The sequence below is a fragment of the Clarias gariepinus genome, chromosome 5 (assembly GCF_024256425.1).
Source record: "Clarias gariepinus isolate MV-2021 ecotype Netherlands chromosome 5, CGAR_prim_01v2, whole genome shotgun sequence".
Classification (NCBI taxonomy): domain Eukaryota; kingdom Metazoa; phylum Chordata; class Actinopteri; order Siluriformes; family Clariidae; genus Clarias; species Clarias gariepinus.
Window position 1 is genome coordinate 16,771,260 of NC_071104.1, and position 16,005 is coordinate 16,787,264.

General features: G+C 33.0%; 2 protein-coding genes across 2 annotated transcripts; one reads left to right on the forward strand and one right to left on the reverse strand.

The window, feature by feature from the left end:
* Positions 1-95: 95 nt before the first annotated feature.
* lamp1b (lysosomal associated membrane protein 1b) lies at positions 96-4,355 on the reverse strand. The gene is made up of 6 exons (XM_053495856.1): positions 4,052-4,355; positions 3,510-3,694; positions 2,576-2,698; positions 2,371-2,437; positions 2,112-2,279; positions 96-1,644 (listed from the first exon to the last, which is right to left on the reverse strand). Exons 1-6 carry the CDS (start codon positions 4,107-4,109, stop codon positions 1,505-1,507), a joined length of 741 nt encoding a protein of 246 aa, XP_053351831.1. The 5' UTR covers positions 4,110-4,355; the 3' UTR covers positions 96-1,504.
* Positions 4,356-6,346: 1,991 nt separating this feature from the next.
* Positions 6,347-15,818, forward strand: cd247l (CD247 antigen like). Its single transcript, XM_053495701.1, has 7 exons — positions 6,347-6,622; positions 10,291-10,388; positions 10,481-10,531; positions 10,727-10,759; positions 13,575-13,628; positions 13,726-13,755; positions 13,836-15,818. Exons 1-7 carry the CDS (start codon positions 6,565-6,567, stop codon positions 13,899-13,901), a joined length of 390 nt encoding a protein of 129 aa, XP_053351676.1. The 5' UTR covers positions 6,347-6,564; the 3' UTR covers positions 13,902-15,818.
* Positions 15,819-16,005: the final 187 nt, after the last annotated feature.

The following is a 16,005-nucleotide window of genomic DNA, read 5'->3' on the forward strand; positions in this document are numbered from 1 at the left end:
GGACTAATCCAATTTAAAATAATCATGTACTGTACTTTACTGTAAATTTCTAAAAAAAAAAAAAAAAAAAAAAAAATGCCACTATACCACTCAACCACTTTTTCCCTTTTATTTGTCACTGCATTTGTAAATATGCATACTCTCTACTGATAGATATGGATTGCAACACATTGTCCTCATTCAAAACACACTGTTCCAAAGCCTTTCACATTAAGGCCAAGATGCAAATTAAAAACACCATAAACACATCAACAGAAGCAGATAAGATATGCATATGTCCAGTGCATTGTATAAGAGTTCATAATAGCAACACTCACTCTTTCTTAAGCAATAAATCCTGCTTAGTCCTTCACACAGAATGAAGTTCATATCAAAAAGTCATATTCACAGTATGAAAATGATATCAATTTAACATTCTTTTCATACTGTGAGTGTAATATTAATATATAAGAAATTCTCATTTGAGTGGCCACAGATTTCTTACATTCTTACATTCTTACATGGGTAAGCAGTCTAGATGTTTAACACTAAATGGTTTACAGTTTGCTAATAATGTGGGAATTTTGTTGTACATGAACTTTTATGTTATGTCAACTATTATGTCAAACACATCTATATGTATAAAAAAAAATTCATAAGAACTCAGTCATGCTGCAAATTTATGCTATTCTTGTAAGCTTTATAAATAACGACAGTTTTGAAAGAAAAGTACCAGTTTACTATTGCATGAAGCACCTTCAAGTGGAGAATAATGGGGTCTGAGAGGTATTGCGAAAGGTCTCAGTGCAGTAAATGCAGCCTTGGGTATAAACTACAGTGGCTTCAGTATGATTTACTCAAGGCTACCACAGTGTAATGCCACACTTTTACAATAACTTGTTGTGCTGTAGTATGAGAAACCAAGCATGCAGACTGACCTCAATAGAAACTTAGCAACTTAATGTCTGGCTTTTCCAAGGCTCTGAGTTCAGAGTCTGTCTTACTGTCTGAATAATGTCAAGGGCAGAGGAAGTGTTAAGTACTGCCTGTCATAGGTGATAAAGCACAAATTTATAGCAGCTATTCTCCTTAGTTAATGCTCCTACTTGTAATATTGAGCTCCATTATTATGATGGACAGGCCTGAGACTCTCACTAGGGTCCCGTTTCAATTAACTCTAGCATATCATTGTACACACCATAAGCAGAAATTCTTGTCAGTTTTACTGCTAGTTTGTGCTTACTCGAGACCTACAGTATGCCTTTTAGTCATGCCGAGTAACACCCACTCCAAAAAGAATACCAAGAGCAGCACCAGATTAAATATTTTCTAATAATCTACATTCCAGTTATTATACAACTTAAAGTCCAGAATTCACAGGATCACCTCAGGTAGTGGGCATAATGGCAGCATGAGAATAGCAGAGGTCAGAGCAGGGAAGGAAAAAACTTGTGACTTTAACGTGCTAGGGTCCATCGATTAGCCATGCTTGCATATTCTGGCTTGAAAGCTTATGTGAGCAGGTTTAAATCGTCTGGTAGCCAGCATGGCTTCTCTTCCTGCCAATCAGGTAGGCCAAAAGCACGACCAAAACAAGGCCAGCAAGAGCAGCACCCACAGCGATAGGGATCAGCATGTCATCTTTATCCAGCTGACACTCTTCAGCTGAGTAGGAAAGAATCAAAGGCACAGTATAAAAGTCACCATAACACGCACATGTTACTGTTGTTACAATATACTGTTGTTACAATATCTTAAATTTAACAATATGGTTACAATATCTTAAATACAGCTACAATTTCTCACAATATAGTTCCAATATTTTGAATTTTTGTGCAGTAGCAACTGTGCAATAACACCATTGTGCAACTGTGCAATATTGAAAGTGTAACTATTGTTTTTTTTTTCCTTTTTGTATTTAAACACTGTACTGTCTCTACTTTAATTTTGCACATTTTTTTGCTGCTGTAATGTAGAACTTTTCTCACTGTGGGGCTAATAAATGTATATCTTATCTTATCCTATCTTATCTTAAAAGGCATACATGTAAGTTGTAGTTAAAATGCCTAATACAATTGAGCAAAAAAATGCGGGTCAAGAACTATAAGGATAAGAAATAAAAATAATACTACCTGCTCCAAACTCCTGTCCACTGACATTGAATGGCTGCACCCGTAGATGGAACGTGTTCAGAGAGAATTTCTCGCCAACAGGCAAAATCAGCTCTTGATGGCACATGTACGAGTAGCCCAAAGTTCCTTGAAGGTAGTCTAGACTGGTGTTACTGACAACCAAGGGCTCTGAAAGGGATAGAAAAGACATCCAATTCAATATATTAAATGATAAAACCTTTAGTATCCCTATTTCAATCATCATTTAATAACAACTTACGAGTCATGTCTGGCAAGGCGATTGACAGCGACAGGCCACCAAGATAATACTTATTCGTAGAAGAATTCTGGAGAGGAAGAAGCACCATTTGAAATTCTATTAGACTGAGTGAAGAATATTAGTGCTTAGAAAAGTACACATGCTCTAGGTGGCAAGAAAGCATGTAGGGTAAATAATAAAGGAAAGTACAGGGAAATTAACTCACCGAATGAAATAAGAATGTCAGATTTGTGTTCTCATTTATGAGTTTGATCGTTGCAGTGTCAGGCTCACAAGATCCAGTGGCATTGGTCATGTTTGGTTGCAAGTTTATAATAACCTGAACGGCCTACAGGAACAAGAGGATTTGCAAAGTATTACAATTAACAAATATATATATTTGTATATATAAACAAAAGAATTTGCAGAAAAGATTGATTATTTCTCTAAAAACATCATGTGAATAACATAATAATAATAATAATAATAATAATAATACTTCAGGATTTAATAAAAAAAATGCTTCTGACACATTGCAATTTTAATTTAAATTGTTATATTTAATTATTAAATATACCATTTGTATTCAATCATATTTATCTAGGTTAACACCAAATAATGGCACAAGTTTTCTCATTATGAGGATGTTTACCAATATTTATTTATCACCTCATAATTACTAAAAAAAAAAAAAGAAATACTTTAATTTATTGACAAACTCTTCATTCATCCTCACCTATGTGTACATTACCTTAGACTTCTTAGAATATAGACAAGTCCATATTGTGTAGCACTAATTATCCGCTAGCGAATATGAACCTCCTAATCCTGTAATGATTTCTTTAGCTTGGATAGAATCAGTGAGGAAGTTTTTGTTTGAGATATAAAAAAAACAATAATAAAAATAATATTTCCCATGCCTATAAGTTACACAGCGCAACTGACCATTAAGATGGCCCATAACATTTCAAGGTATCTGGCCATACTGTAAAGTTATGCAAATGTTTAATGGAAGTAAAAGTATGGGCCAGGGTCAAGCAGGGGTGGCTCAGTTTGCAGGCTGGCAAAACTTTGCTCTCTTTCCTCCAAGGTAGACAGGTGGGCAGTTTTATATCAGTTTGTTGTTGTGCGTCGGTTTGAGGTTCAGAGTGTGTGCATACCTTGCCCTGTGATCGAGAGGTGTAAGTAATGTTGAGCTGCAGTCCCATGCTGGCCAACAAGCATGCGGTGCCGTTGTTGGTGACATTGTAGGACCCAGTCTCTGGGATACTGGGAGGTTCTGGCGGAGTTGGAGCAGAAGTGGTGGACAGCACGTCGCTGGAAAAACTTGGGCATAATGTTACAGCTGTAATGGCACAGAATAAAATTGATTTCTTTATCATACTTAGTACATAAAACATGCGGAGCCTATTGTGCTTTTAGAGCAGATGCCACAGATAGCAGGGTGATAAGGTGTGTGAGAAATCCTGAAGTAGACTTTTCTCTTAAGATATATAGAATATGCTAAACTATAAAACATAGTTTGCAAAAATACTGACATCAAAAATAAGTAATTCGTTTTAAAATATTGATAAGGATTTTTTTTATATTATTACTAACAGTAATAAATAGTATTGTTCTTTATTATTGACAGTAATAGTAGTGTTATTATTATTATTATTATTATTATAAGAATGCAGATAAAGCTTGTTATAGATCTCACCCAGCAGCAGGACAGTTAGGCCAGAAGGCAGAGAGAGGTTTCGGGTGTGAGGTTTCATGTTTCCAGTCTCGTGAATCAAAACACACCGGGCCAAGAGACAAAACAATTCAACTCAGCTAGTATTATCACTCTAACCAACTTACACACTTCTCCTAATGCAAATACAATTAATTCTACAGTTTAAAAGCGCGATGCAGAAGTCTTTTCTCATTAGTATCTGTCCTACAACACTGAACCTCGTTCAGATAAACACGTTTGTTTTTGTCTCATGCCCGTCGCTGGTCTCCTAATCGCACCAGGAAGCAAGCCCTAGTCATGTGATGAACTGTCACATATGGGCCGTATCCCCAAAACCAAACTACTAGAGATATAGTTCACTACTCAAGGCATAGAATCCATGGCATATGTAGTGCGCTTTCACAGGAAAAAAAGAACGTTCGAGACAAGTACAATGCGCATGCGCAAATCTACAAAAGCCTGACGGTAGTGAAAAATAGGTGAAAAATAAGCATCCTTTTTCCAGTTGATTTTCGGATTTATACTGTTGATAAAATAAGACGTGATTTAAGGGGCACAAACAGGATTTGTGAACTGGATTTGTTAGCAGTGCTTATACCACTTCAGGACTATTATTTTAATGGTGAAAATATAAACTAATTATTAAATATTTAATATTTACTAAATAATAACTGATCCCAGTAAAAAATATTCAGTTTCGCTTTTCAAATTTTTCTAATTTCTAAATAGCCATTTATGGCGCCTCAACTACCATGGTGTGCTAAACCACTTCTAGGTTTAAGCCTATTCAACAGAAGGACTCGCATAACTGAAAGCAAAACACATAAGCTTTATCAGACAACATGAACAATTTACAAGAAGGTGCCAAAGAGTTTTGGAAGAAGCTTCCAAAGGCTTTCACAGGATTGTGCCGAATAACCTTTCACCCCTTCAGTTTGGTGGAGTAGAATGGACAGGCATGCTGAAAATATTGACTTTAGTCTGAGTAGCCTGTAAAATAGCATATATTGAAAACCACAGGCAATTCAGAGACTGAAAAGCTGATCTAAAAAGCACACACGTAAAAATATTACCGAAGTATTGTACCTCTGAAATTAAAAGAAATAGGAAAACCTGTAAAATATTAATGTTTGCTATCAAAAATCTGGCTGGACAGACATACTGATATACAGACATATAGACAGAAATTTTCTGAGACTTCAGGTCCTCCAATGTATGAAACATAAAGAAATCATTGTTAGAGCGAGTGCTGACCAATGTACCGACAAAACCTTTCTTTTATTTATCATAGATTGTTTTACAAGCAGCCATAATGTTTCATAGTCTGTTGCATTCCACAGGAATGAAGTAAGCTAGTTTGTAAATGCATACTGAATCCTTCCTTACACCAGTCTGCCTGCTTGTATGGAGTGTCGAAAAGTAAAGGCATCTTATGAATAACAGTATAACAGTCACAGGAAACAACTGTCATATATTATTTTTTTTAAATAACTAAAATATATATTTTTTTATTTTAGATTGTTTGTTTTTGTTGTTAAATTTGTCTGTTTATGTAGATTTAAATTGTACTGATTTGCTATCATACATTTTAACCACAGGGTGGTGTGATATACTTGGAAAATAGCACAATGGCATTTACTGTTTATAAAAAATCATTGTGATATTTACATTTACACAAGAACGTTTGGTTATTAAATACACATCCAGATTTTGTGAGAATATCCATTGTTGAAATAACTATATAAATAAAAGTAAGATGAAACGATTTTTAGGGGGAAAAATGTGTTTGTTTGTTTTTTCAATGTTTTATGCAACATTGTCTTAGAAGTAAATATTTTCATTGATTTCCTAAAGTATTCAAAAAAATTGAGAGATTAATTTAGATTAATTGTTTTTTTAAAGAGGGGATTTTCTTGGACTACCTGCACACAAATCAAACAGATCAAATAAAACAGCCAAAGAGGAACTAAGCTTAAAACGAATTTCCAGACAATTTCCTTATAAAACCACATGACAGTGGTAAAAGGCGGTCAAACCCAAATGCTTTCAGTTAGTTTCTGTTAATGTTTAATGCTTTTGGTATTATGTTTTTGTAGTTAGAAACTTTTTATGTTTTTTTTTTTTTATAAAATTTGGTTTTGATCATGTGAATTGGCCACAGTAAAATGTATATGTTAGTGATGTCATGTCCCTTGTATCACTTGTAAATGACATACAATACCTCTTAGAGAGTCCTACAGCTTTTGTGTGTATGGTGGTCTATAAATAAACAGGATGTACTTGCAGAAAGGTGTTGAGATGAGAGACCAGAAGATGCTGAGAGTGAGGCTTTAAGATCACCCGATAGATCTGAGCACTGGGGCCATTTCCTGTTAGCAAAGGGGCTTCAGTACACAGACAAATGTACAAAGTTAAGTGCTACACAACCCTACAGCGAAGCTCAACAATAAGAATTTAAGTTTTCCAGACACATTTTTGGAGTCTCAGGGAATTTAATGGCAGTGTTTAAGAATGCTGCTCTTTTGTGCCTGGCCATACTGGTTTCCTCTGCAGGTAAGATTATTTGTGCTCTTTTCTCTATTTTTCTCTATACCCTAACAATAATCATGTTTTAATTAAAGTCATACAAGACAGAGGTCATTCATTTATTGTTTCATCATATTTCCTATGAGATAATTATTATGAATGGATATAATCTTATGTCTAATGTAATAATAAATTTTGCAGTACGAAAACGTAGTTTATACTCTACATCTCAGAGAATTAAAAATGACTGTTGAGGTTATCGTGTTTTGCCGGCAACACAAGAAAGGCTGTTTGTAATGCACAGTTTTTTCCATTTCAACACTTTCAGCATTCATCGTCTTTCACCTGTTTCACTGCATAAATTCATACTCTCAGATGTGGTTTGTAGTCTTTCTATTGTGTCTTTTTTGTAACTATCATGCTGCTGCATTATTTTTGTCATTATTATTTCTCACACTGCAGTCAAGTTACCCATAAACAGCCAGACAGATTGTGTAAAACTAAAATCATCACACGTTTAATTGGTAAATCACAAAATCATTGTCTTAGTTCTCAGTATACTGCAACAACCTACATTTATTTTCTATAGGTTTTTAAATATTATAATGGCATATTATTATGATTATGATTATTATTAGTTGTAGTAGTAGTAGTAGTAGTGTTGGTTTGTGTTAAATTATAATATTTTCTTTATTATGTACTGTTTCAAGTTAGAAATGTCTTAGTAGTTGTAAAACAAAATCCATGTGGTCAGTTATGTGCCATCCTTTATAAGGTGTTCTTTGTTTTTTGTAAAATTTAGCAATCTTTAAAAAAATCATTTTGTATAGAAGTATCAGAAAAACACCAAATATTACATTCAAAATGTGATTATTTATATTGTTCGTCTTCCAAAGTTACCTTCAGTTCAGGTTCTACCCTCACCATTTTTCAATTTTTTACAATACAACTTAATGTCATAAAATTTTTATAAATAAAATTTAACCTCTATGTAAGACCAGTGCAACTTATGTTGTTGTTTCCTGTTAGAAATAATCATACTTGTACTGTTTTTTTATTGTTAAACACTAGCAGCGAAACATTTTCTAAATGTAAAAATATTAAACAAGATTATTTAGAGGATGTGATGTCCAAAACGTTTGCATGAATCCTTTTGTGTGTACATTTACATAACATTATGTGAGTTAGTGAAAAATATCTTACTGTTTAACATATTAATCAACAATTTATTCATGTGATACATTTTAATTAATTTAAGATATTTACTATAATACTATTTACTACAATAGATATGTTACACATTGAGGAGGTTTACGCAAAAAAAGCGTTCATAGAGTATGTTTTGAATAAAACCAGTTATAACACTGAATCTAGATCTGTTTTTTCCCATTAGGCATTTTAAAATACCCTAATAATTCTTTTGTGTAAGACCAATAATAATAAAACTTAAACTTGTGATTTGCTGAATTCTGCTTTAAGTATTATTAAGAATAATGATAACATAGGTACTTGTCTAATTAGGTTTTTCTGCAATACATTTTCAGAAATGATACTACTTTTTACAATGCACAATATATATATATATATATATATATATATATATATATATATATATATATATATATATATATATATAGTGTGTGTGTATAGTGTTATTTTGAATTAATTATAATGCGTGAGAGCATGCACTTAGGTGTGCTTGTGTTCTATCACTTTCTGATAAACATGTGGTCAGTTTTAACCACTAACCTCAAGTCCTCATTAGCGCAGACATCGAAAGGCAGTGATGCACATAAACCATCAGTGTGTATCTCTCATCTCGGAACGAGAAACCACTGAACTACATTCTGAATTACACATCACACTGTGAAAGTACTCCAGTTCTGTCTCTGACAGGAAGACATGCTCTCAGCAGATTTAAATAGCTTTTCGTTTATATTAACACCAGGTAAATTTAATACACTTAACATGCAGCCTTCTTGGATTCTCACTATAATACTATTATTTTTATAATTTTTTTTGTAGATTTTCTCTTTACAATCACTTTGAGATTATGGCCAATTGACATACTAAAGCCTGGAATAGGGTACATGTGCAATGGAATAAAAAAAAAATCATAAGAATAAGAAATTCACTAATCAATGTTTCTACCTAGCCAAAATTCAATCTTCTAAACCCAAAGACAGACAACTAATGGAATAAACTTCCTGTGAGAAGGTTCAGTTTTGCATCTGGGGGCAAGAGCTAAAGAGCTGCAAATCTCTTATAAATACACAACATCCTCATAGTGGACACAAAATCATAATTCTGTTGTTTCAAGTGAATTATTTTGGTCCTCAAAAAGAAAAGGAAATTCGTATTTCAATAATACGTATATATTTTCAGATCATCACTTTAGAAAAAATAAATAAATAAATAAATAAATAAATAAATAAATAAATAGTTTAAAACTTTGATAGCTATGTTTGAAATGCAGGAGATTGCATATTCTTAGGACGAAATCAAGGGAAGAGGGAAATACATTACTTTATTTGTTTTTTCTGCATTAATGCAATTAACACAACCAGTGTTAACAGTAAGAACTTAAAATAAGATAAAGCTTCCTTTAGAGACTTTTAAACTGAATGTTATATAAATGTTTTCTAATAGCCTGGATGGCTTTCTGTATATAAAAACGTCTCTAATCTTCTGACTATTCTTTGTATTTTCTCTGTGCTGATATTCACCGTTCACATTTTTCTTAATATATAGTACTGTATCTGATCTAATGCTGCCCGATGCCATACATAGCATTCTTTAGATCATTTCTGAAGACCAAGTGGCTGATAGCAATCCTTCTTTTCAAAGTTTTAAATGTATTTACCTTATACTTTGGATTTTGTCATGTTGCAGGATATTTTTAGAATTTTCTTTAACACAGTAAAGAAAGAAAAAAAGAAATGATAATAATAATAATAATAATAATAATAATAATTATTATTATTATTATTATTATTATTATTAATACTAGTAGACTTAAATAAGTAAATAAAAATTAATTAATTAATTAATTAATTAATTAATATTGGTTTGTTAATAATTTTATCTTTTTCCCCATTAGTGATGCATACTGTACTGTAAGTTTGCATGATAAGTGATCTTCATAGTTTCTATTTTTAGTAGACAAAATATAAACATAACTTTCAAAATAAATGTCATGAATAAGTAATACCTTCTTTTATTTTTTTAATATACATTAGCCATGTAGTATATATTAATCTATCCTATGAAAAATGTTAAGACCATTGTGTTTTTATAATGCATTTTTCATATTTAAAATTCAACATACTCATAAACAATTTAAAGACATTTCATTACTGTACTTAATCAGGCTTTACAAGTATGTGCAATGCAGTTTTTACTTCCCATAAAAACAGATCTATTTGCTTTTTTAAGTTAGCCTTTGTGAATATTTGCTTCTCTTCTCTTGTTCCTGACTGAAAGACCATTAATTTACCCACATAAACCAAAGTCAGTTTTTAATTTGAGATGTGTTTTTTTTTATTTGTATTTTCCCCCCTTGAACTTTAACATATGAGTTTTATAAATTATCATGTTAAACCTCAATATGTATAATATTACCACATTATTAAGGAATTATTGTACTGTAGTTCCACCACCTGTAATAGCTTACCACCTCTTTGTCCTGTTTGCAGAGGCCACAAACTTCAGTGACCCCGTCATCTGCTATGTGCTAGATGCAATTCTGCTCTTCTACTGCATTATTTTTACTGCGCTCTACTTTAAACTTAAGGTGAGACAGTTACAGTATGTAGACAATGAATGAATGATACTAAACGTTTGTTTGGTGCTTTTGTCTAAAACTATTTCCAACTGACTTTTTAGTTTGAAAAGGCAAGGACCTTTGCCATGGTACCTAACAAGTCTGCTGGCATGGTGAGTTACTTTGTTGTGTATCTCTTAGTGCAGTTGAGCAACATTTTGAGGAAAAAAATGTCACTGTTTGTGCAAAGCATAATCACTCATTACTAAAATCATTTACTATAATCTATACAGTCCATTTGTACCATAAGTAACTTTTCATTGTTCATGTCACTCATTTAATGTATTTTTATATCATTTATCATATAGGATCAAGCAGCACCAGAGGAAGGGCAATATGAGGTAAGTGTAATGCAGACTGTATGTATGAACTGTTTAATCGGGTAACAGGATGATAGTTCTGTTTTTTAGTTTTTTTTTTTAATTGCTCAGAGCGTTTGCTGGAACATGTCTACCAAATGATTTACTGAGGTATAGTGGGCTGTGACCATGAAAGCATTTTAAAATGCAAATCATTTTCTAAGCACCCTTTTAAGACATGGCAAGCAATGTAGCTGCAATTACAAAGGTGTAATTCCACATTCAAATGCTTATAAACATTTGTGCATCAGCTATTTGCACTCTCTATAAATAAGCGATAGACCTCCTGGCACCTAAATTTTCACACTATTAGCAACTGAGATAACATCATGGACTTTAGAATGAACTAGAATGAATATTAACCATGTAAAATTGTTTAATTATAAGCCTCTATGTAATTATAAAATCTTGCATGATAGCCATCTTAAGAACTTGATCATTATGTTAAATTGTAAAAAAACAAAACAAAACAAAAAAAAAACAGTATTTTCCTTACTCCCTTTTTACTGTCACGTTTCAGCTTTCTGTGTTTATGTGTGTGGGTGTGTGTGGCTTGATTGCCTAATTCATGTCTAACTGACAAATGGCAAATGGGTCTAGCATGCCTCATTAGTTTTATTGAATAAACCCTTGTGTTTGTTTTTAGATTCTCATTCTGCATCATTAGCCTATAAAGAAGCTAATTACGCACTGAAGTCTCATACAGACAGATGTTGTTGTCACATGATTACCTCATCTGTGCCAAATAACCTACACTACTGAGACATTTACAGAGCACAATACATAAAAAGGGTCCTCATCCCAATGATGACACAGCTATCCATGGCTAGGAGCCAAGAAATATAATTTGGCATACACTCTCTCCTCTGTCAATCAGAGAGACACTAGCCAAGTAAGGGCAGGCTATCTATGGGTTTGTATGTGAGGAAGCTGGTGGATAGTGCTTATACAGTATCAGAGTGTGTTATGCTGTATGTCCAGCAGTTTTAAAAAAATGAGGTTAGTTGACTTCACCTGTCTAAAAGGAACATGGATTAATATATTTTATTTAATTGATTAATTAATTTAAAAACTTAAAATTGCAAGTTCTTCCCATGTTTTTATCATTCTTAAATGATTAGTCTCTATCTGTATAAATAAAAGAAAGGTTTCTTCTGCATATTTGTCAGAACTTGCGCTTTCAATGATATCTTCACATTTCATACATTGGAGGGCCCGAACCCAGTTTCAGAAAATGTTTTGTCTATACGTCAAAATGGAAATGCGAAGTTATGAGCAGTTATGTGCAAGATTATGTCAACAGTGTCACGCAAAAAAAAAAAAAAACTGTCTAGACAGAATTTTATTAAACTTTTGCAGTACTTAGATATCTGCCTGAAGTTTAACCTGCGCCATAAGTAAAATCAAAATGTTGAGTAAAAGTGATGGTATTAACAGTTATGTGATTGATTTACTGTAATCATCTCTATTAAAATAAGGGTGAAATAAGCTACTTGCTCAATGTAAACAAACACCAATAAAAATAAATAAAGGTTAAACTGAATATTTTCACTGCAGAAATAACAGCACTAAAGTGGTATGAGTGAATTTTAATGCGCTGGAGTCGTTTTAAGACAAACCTTAATCTGTATTCGATCTCCTTTTCCGATTTCTCATCTGTGATTCATTTCCGATTACCGAACAGGGAGTGTGTTTGGCTGACGACCAAAAAGTACAAAAAGTACAAAAAGTACAAAAAACAATGTGGAAGATATTCAACTTTACAAAAAATTTTTTCTTTGTATTAATTAGTTAAACAGATAGTTCTGACGTTTAGAATGACAGGCAGACATGTATGTGGCGTTATAATAATATCACTGATTACATTAAAGTTGATCAGCCTATTTTTATCTTTAACCTTGTAACCTTTCTCAGGACTGAACAATCTCTCTGTCTTTGCACATTGCACAATTCACAGTTATGAACTTTTACAGGACTAAACCTCACTGCATTTTTGCACACTACACAGTAATTGACACTCATGCACAGTTGCACATACCCGGACATTCATGGTACATTGCACATTCATGCACATTTTCACTTTTGCACGGATTATGGACATTTATGGACCATGGACATCTACACACACATGCCTGTTTGCACACTTCCTGGTCATTTCCACTTGTTTCCATTTAAATTCATCTTTATATTTTCTCTCATTGTATAAATAAGTTTTTATATTTCTTACATTTTTTTTAAGTTTTAAAAACAGTTTGTTAACTGTTTTTAATATTTTTAAGGTCACTGGCGGTCGTTTAAGCATTTCACTGTATATTATACTGTTTATGAGTGTGTATGTGACAAATAAAATTTTTATTTTAATTTGATTTGAATTTTGAAATATTTCCACAAACTCTTTACCCATCAATGACGGGTATATACACTAGTAAGCACTCAGCCTTGGCCTTGTAATAGATTGATAGTTTGGCCAGTAAGTGTTCTGATCTGAACTAAAGTGAATTGGATGAAATATTAAGGTTAAAAAAAAATAAATATATATATATATATATATATATATATATATATATATATATATAAAACCTTTGTGCTATTTCTTTCTAAAATAATAATCCACTTCCTGGTTATTGGTCTCGTGAGCACTAAACATACACAAATCCGTTGTCACACACTCGGTGAAGTGAGGACACAGTATGTATAGATTAGGCACAGACGGCCTCTGGTGGTGGGTTATTGAAGTGCAGGATGCTGCTCATGGATGTTGCAGTACTCAAACCATCTTGGTTGTGTATATCTGCAGGCCCTGGTAGGACAGAGAAATGATGAATACCAGGAAATCCAAAGGAAAACCAAGGTATGTGTTCAAAGAGTTGATATCCTTAGATGACAAATAATTTAAACATCAGGAGCAGGCGGGGAAAAGATTTTCACCATTATCTGTCTTTCTACAGCCTCGCAATAAAAAAAACAAAGTCAAAGAGGTGAGTTACCTCATTTTGTAGTGCACTAGATATAAATTTAAATGGCTTAAATGGTTTTGTTAACCGTTGCCTCCTTGTAGGCTAAAAGCGATGCAGCAGAAGCAATTGAGATGAAGCCTGCTCCTCTTTTACCAGCACGCGAATGAGGCCAAAGCATACAGGACTGTGATCACCTCCTCAAGAATGTGTTTTTCTCCACTTGAGCATCTGTACAAATGTGCACATTTCCCTCAGTGAAAATGTACTGGAATCTATTGTTCATTATGTGCAATCTTTTTATTCACTTGCGTAATGAGGTTTAATTTATTAGGCTTTTAAAGAAAAAATATTAATTTAATTTACACCCCAGTCCTATTGAATTCTCAAATCCAATTGGTTAGAAGGTGTTGTTTAATATTCTAGAATAGTGAAGCTCAGGGAGTAGTGTGAGCTAAAAGGCAAATCACAGGTTTATATCAATACTCTTGGCAGTAATAATGCATTTATATGGCTGAATGGTGTTCAGCGAACCTACACATAACAGCCCCTAAGACCTGAAGCCTGACTAAAAAAAAAAAAAAGCTATTTATGATTGATGTAGTAAAAGTTCACCAGAAACATTTAACATTTAGAGAAGGAATCTTGGGTTTCAGTACTTTACGAAAATTTCTGGTAGAAAAAAAGTCAATAAGACAACTCTACTTTTTACTGTACAGTTTCTTGTTATTTTTTTCTTTTTCTTTCTTAATGATTGTCTTAATGTCAATAGAAATAAAGAGAAGTACTGTATATCCGGTAACAAATTATTTTAGAACTGTATAAAATGAAAATATAAGAAAGAAACTTGTTGTATAGGCATTACAAATAGTTATAAATCTTACTAAATGCAACATATGTAAATTTAGTAATTATGACAAGTTGTTAATTTAAATTGTAAGTCTCTGTAAAATGTGGTAGCAGCCTACAGAATACAACAGATCAGTTCCAATATATATATTTATATATATATATATATATATATATATACACACATGGTAAAGGACTACATGGTAAACAGTGGAAAATGTGGAAATGATGTTTAAATTAGTCAGTACAAACATGAAACTGATAGAATTTTAAATGTACAAAGTTTAAATATAAATGAGTCATTTATTGCAGACAGCTTTCTAATACTGATATAGAAGTACTGATCATAACATTTGGGGACTAATATTGTTTGGGTTTCCCTTGTGCTGCTGAGGCACAAGACCTCAACTAGACCTTAGCACTGGCACATTACAGTAGCAGCAGATCCTTTGGATGCTGTGGGCCTCCAAGGACCAAACATGCTTGTCCGTGCATACATTCCGTGCATGCTCGACCAGAGTGAATCTGGTGAAGGCCAAATCAACAACCTTAATGTCTTTGCCTCCTGAGCCCCTATATACAGCAGCCTGTGATGCACTGGATGTGCTGGTGCCCTTCTGTCATAGTTAATGTTAACTTTTTACCAATTTGTGCTTCATTGTATTTCTAGGGGATTGGATCAGACGAGCTGGACTTTGGTCCCCAAAAGCATGATCCAGTTACAAGTTTACTGGTATATAATTGAGTTATTGAACTCATCTGGCAGTGGTATTAATGTTGTGCCCAATCAGTATCATTATGCTTTGCAGTAGATTGAATTATTACTACAGTAATAATTGGAAAAGAAAAAAAAGTGATTTCATATGTCAAATGCATTTCTAATGAATCAAATGTTTAAAAAACATATGGAGAAAGTTTTCTCCTGCTGAGGCATGAAAGGTATGGTATGCTTTGCTTTTGTACATTAAGCAACTTTGCACCCAGTAGGGCTCAGAGCAGGGGTGATGCCCTTTAATTTGCTTTCTCAGCTAACTCAAAACTGGGAAGAGAGATTTTATCTGGAAAAAGACAAAATTATGTTCCATCTCAACTCAGTTAGAAGTATCTGTCCATGTATAATCAGCATTATGGTTTATGGATTTTTTTAAAAACCTGGAGGCTACATGCATAGTTTTTCCATATGAAAAGCCTATGTGATTTTTTTTTTTATAATATGATAATAAATGTTTATTCCATCATCTTTGCTGTTTGATTCATCTTGGTTTTCCTGAATACCAAAGGCCACATCATCCTGATAAAATAAACATACAGAGAGCTAATCATTTAGCAGATTATATAATTACCTGCATTACTTTCTCAGAGTTAGTGTCCGTACAACAGTTATGACTCAGAATTTTAAAAGCCGAGAGGTTAGTCAATATCGAA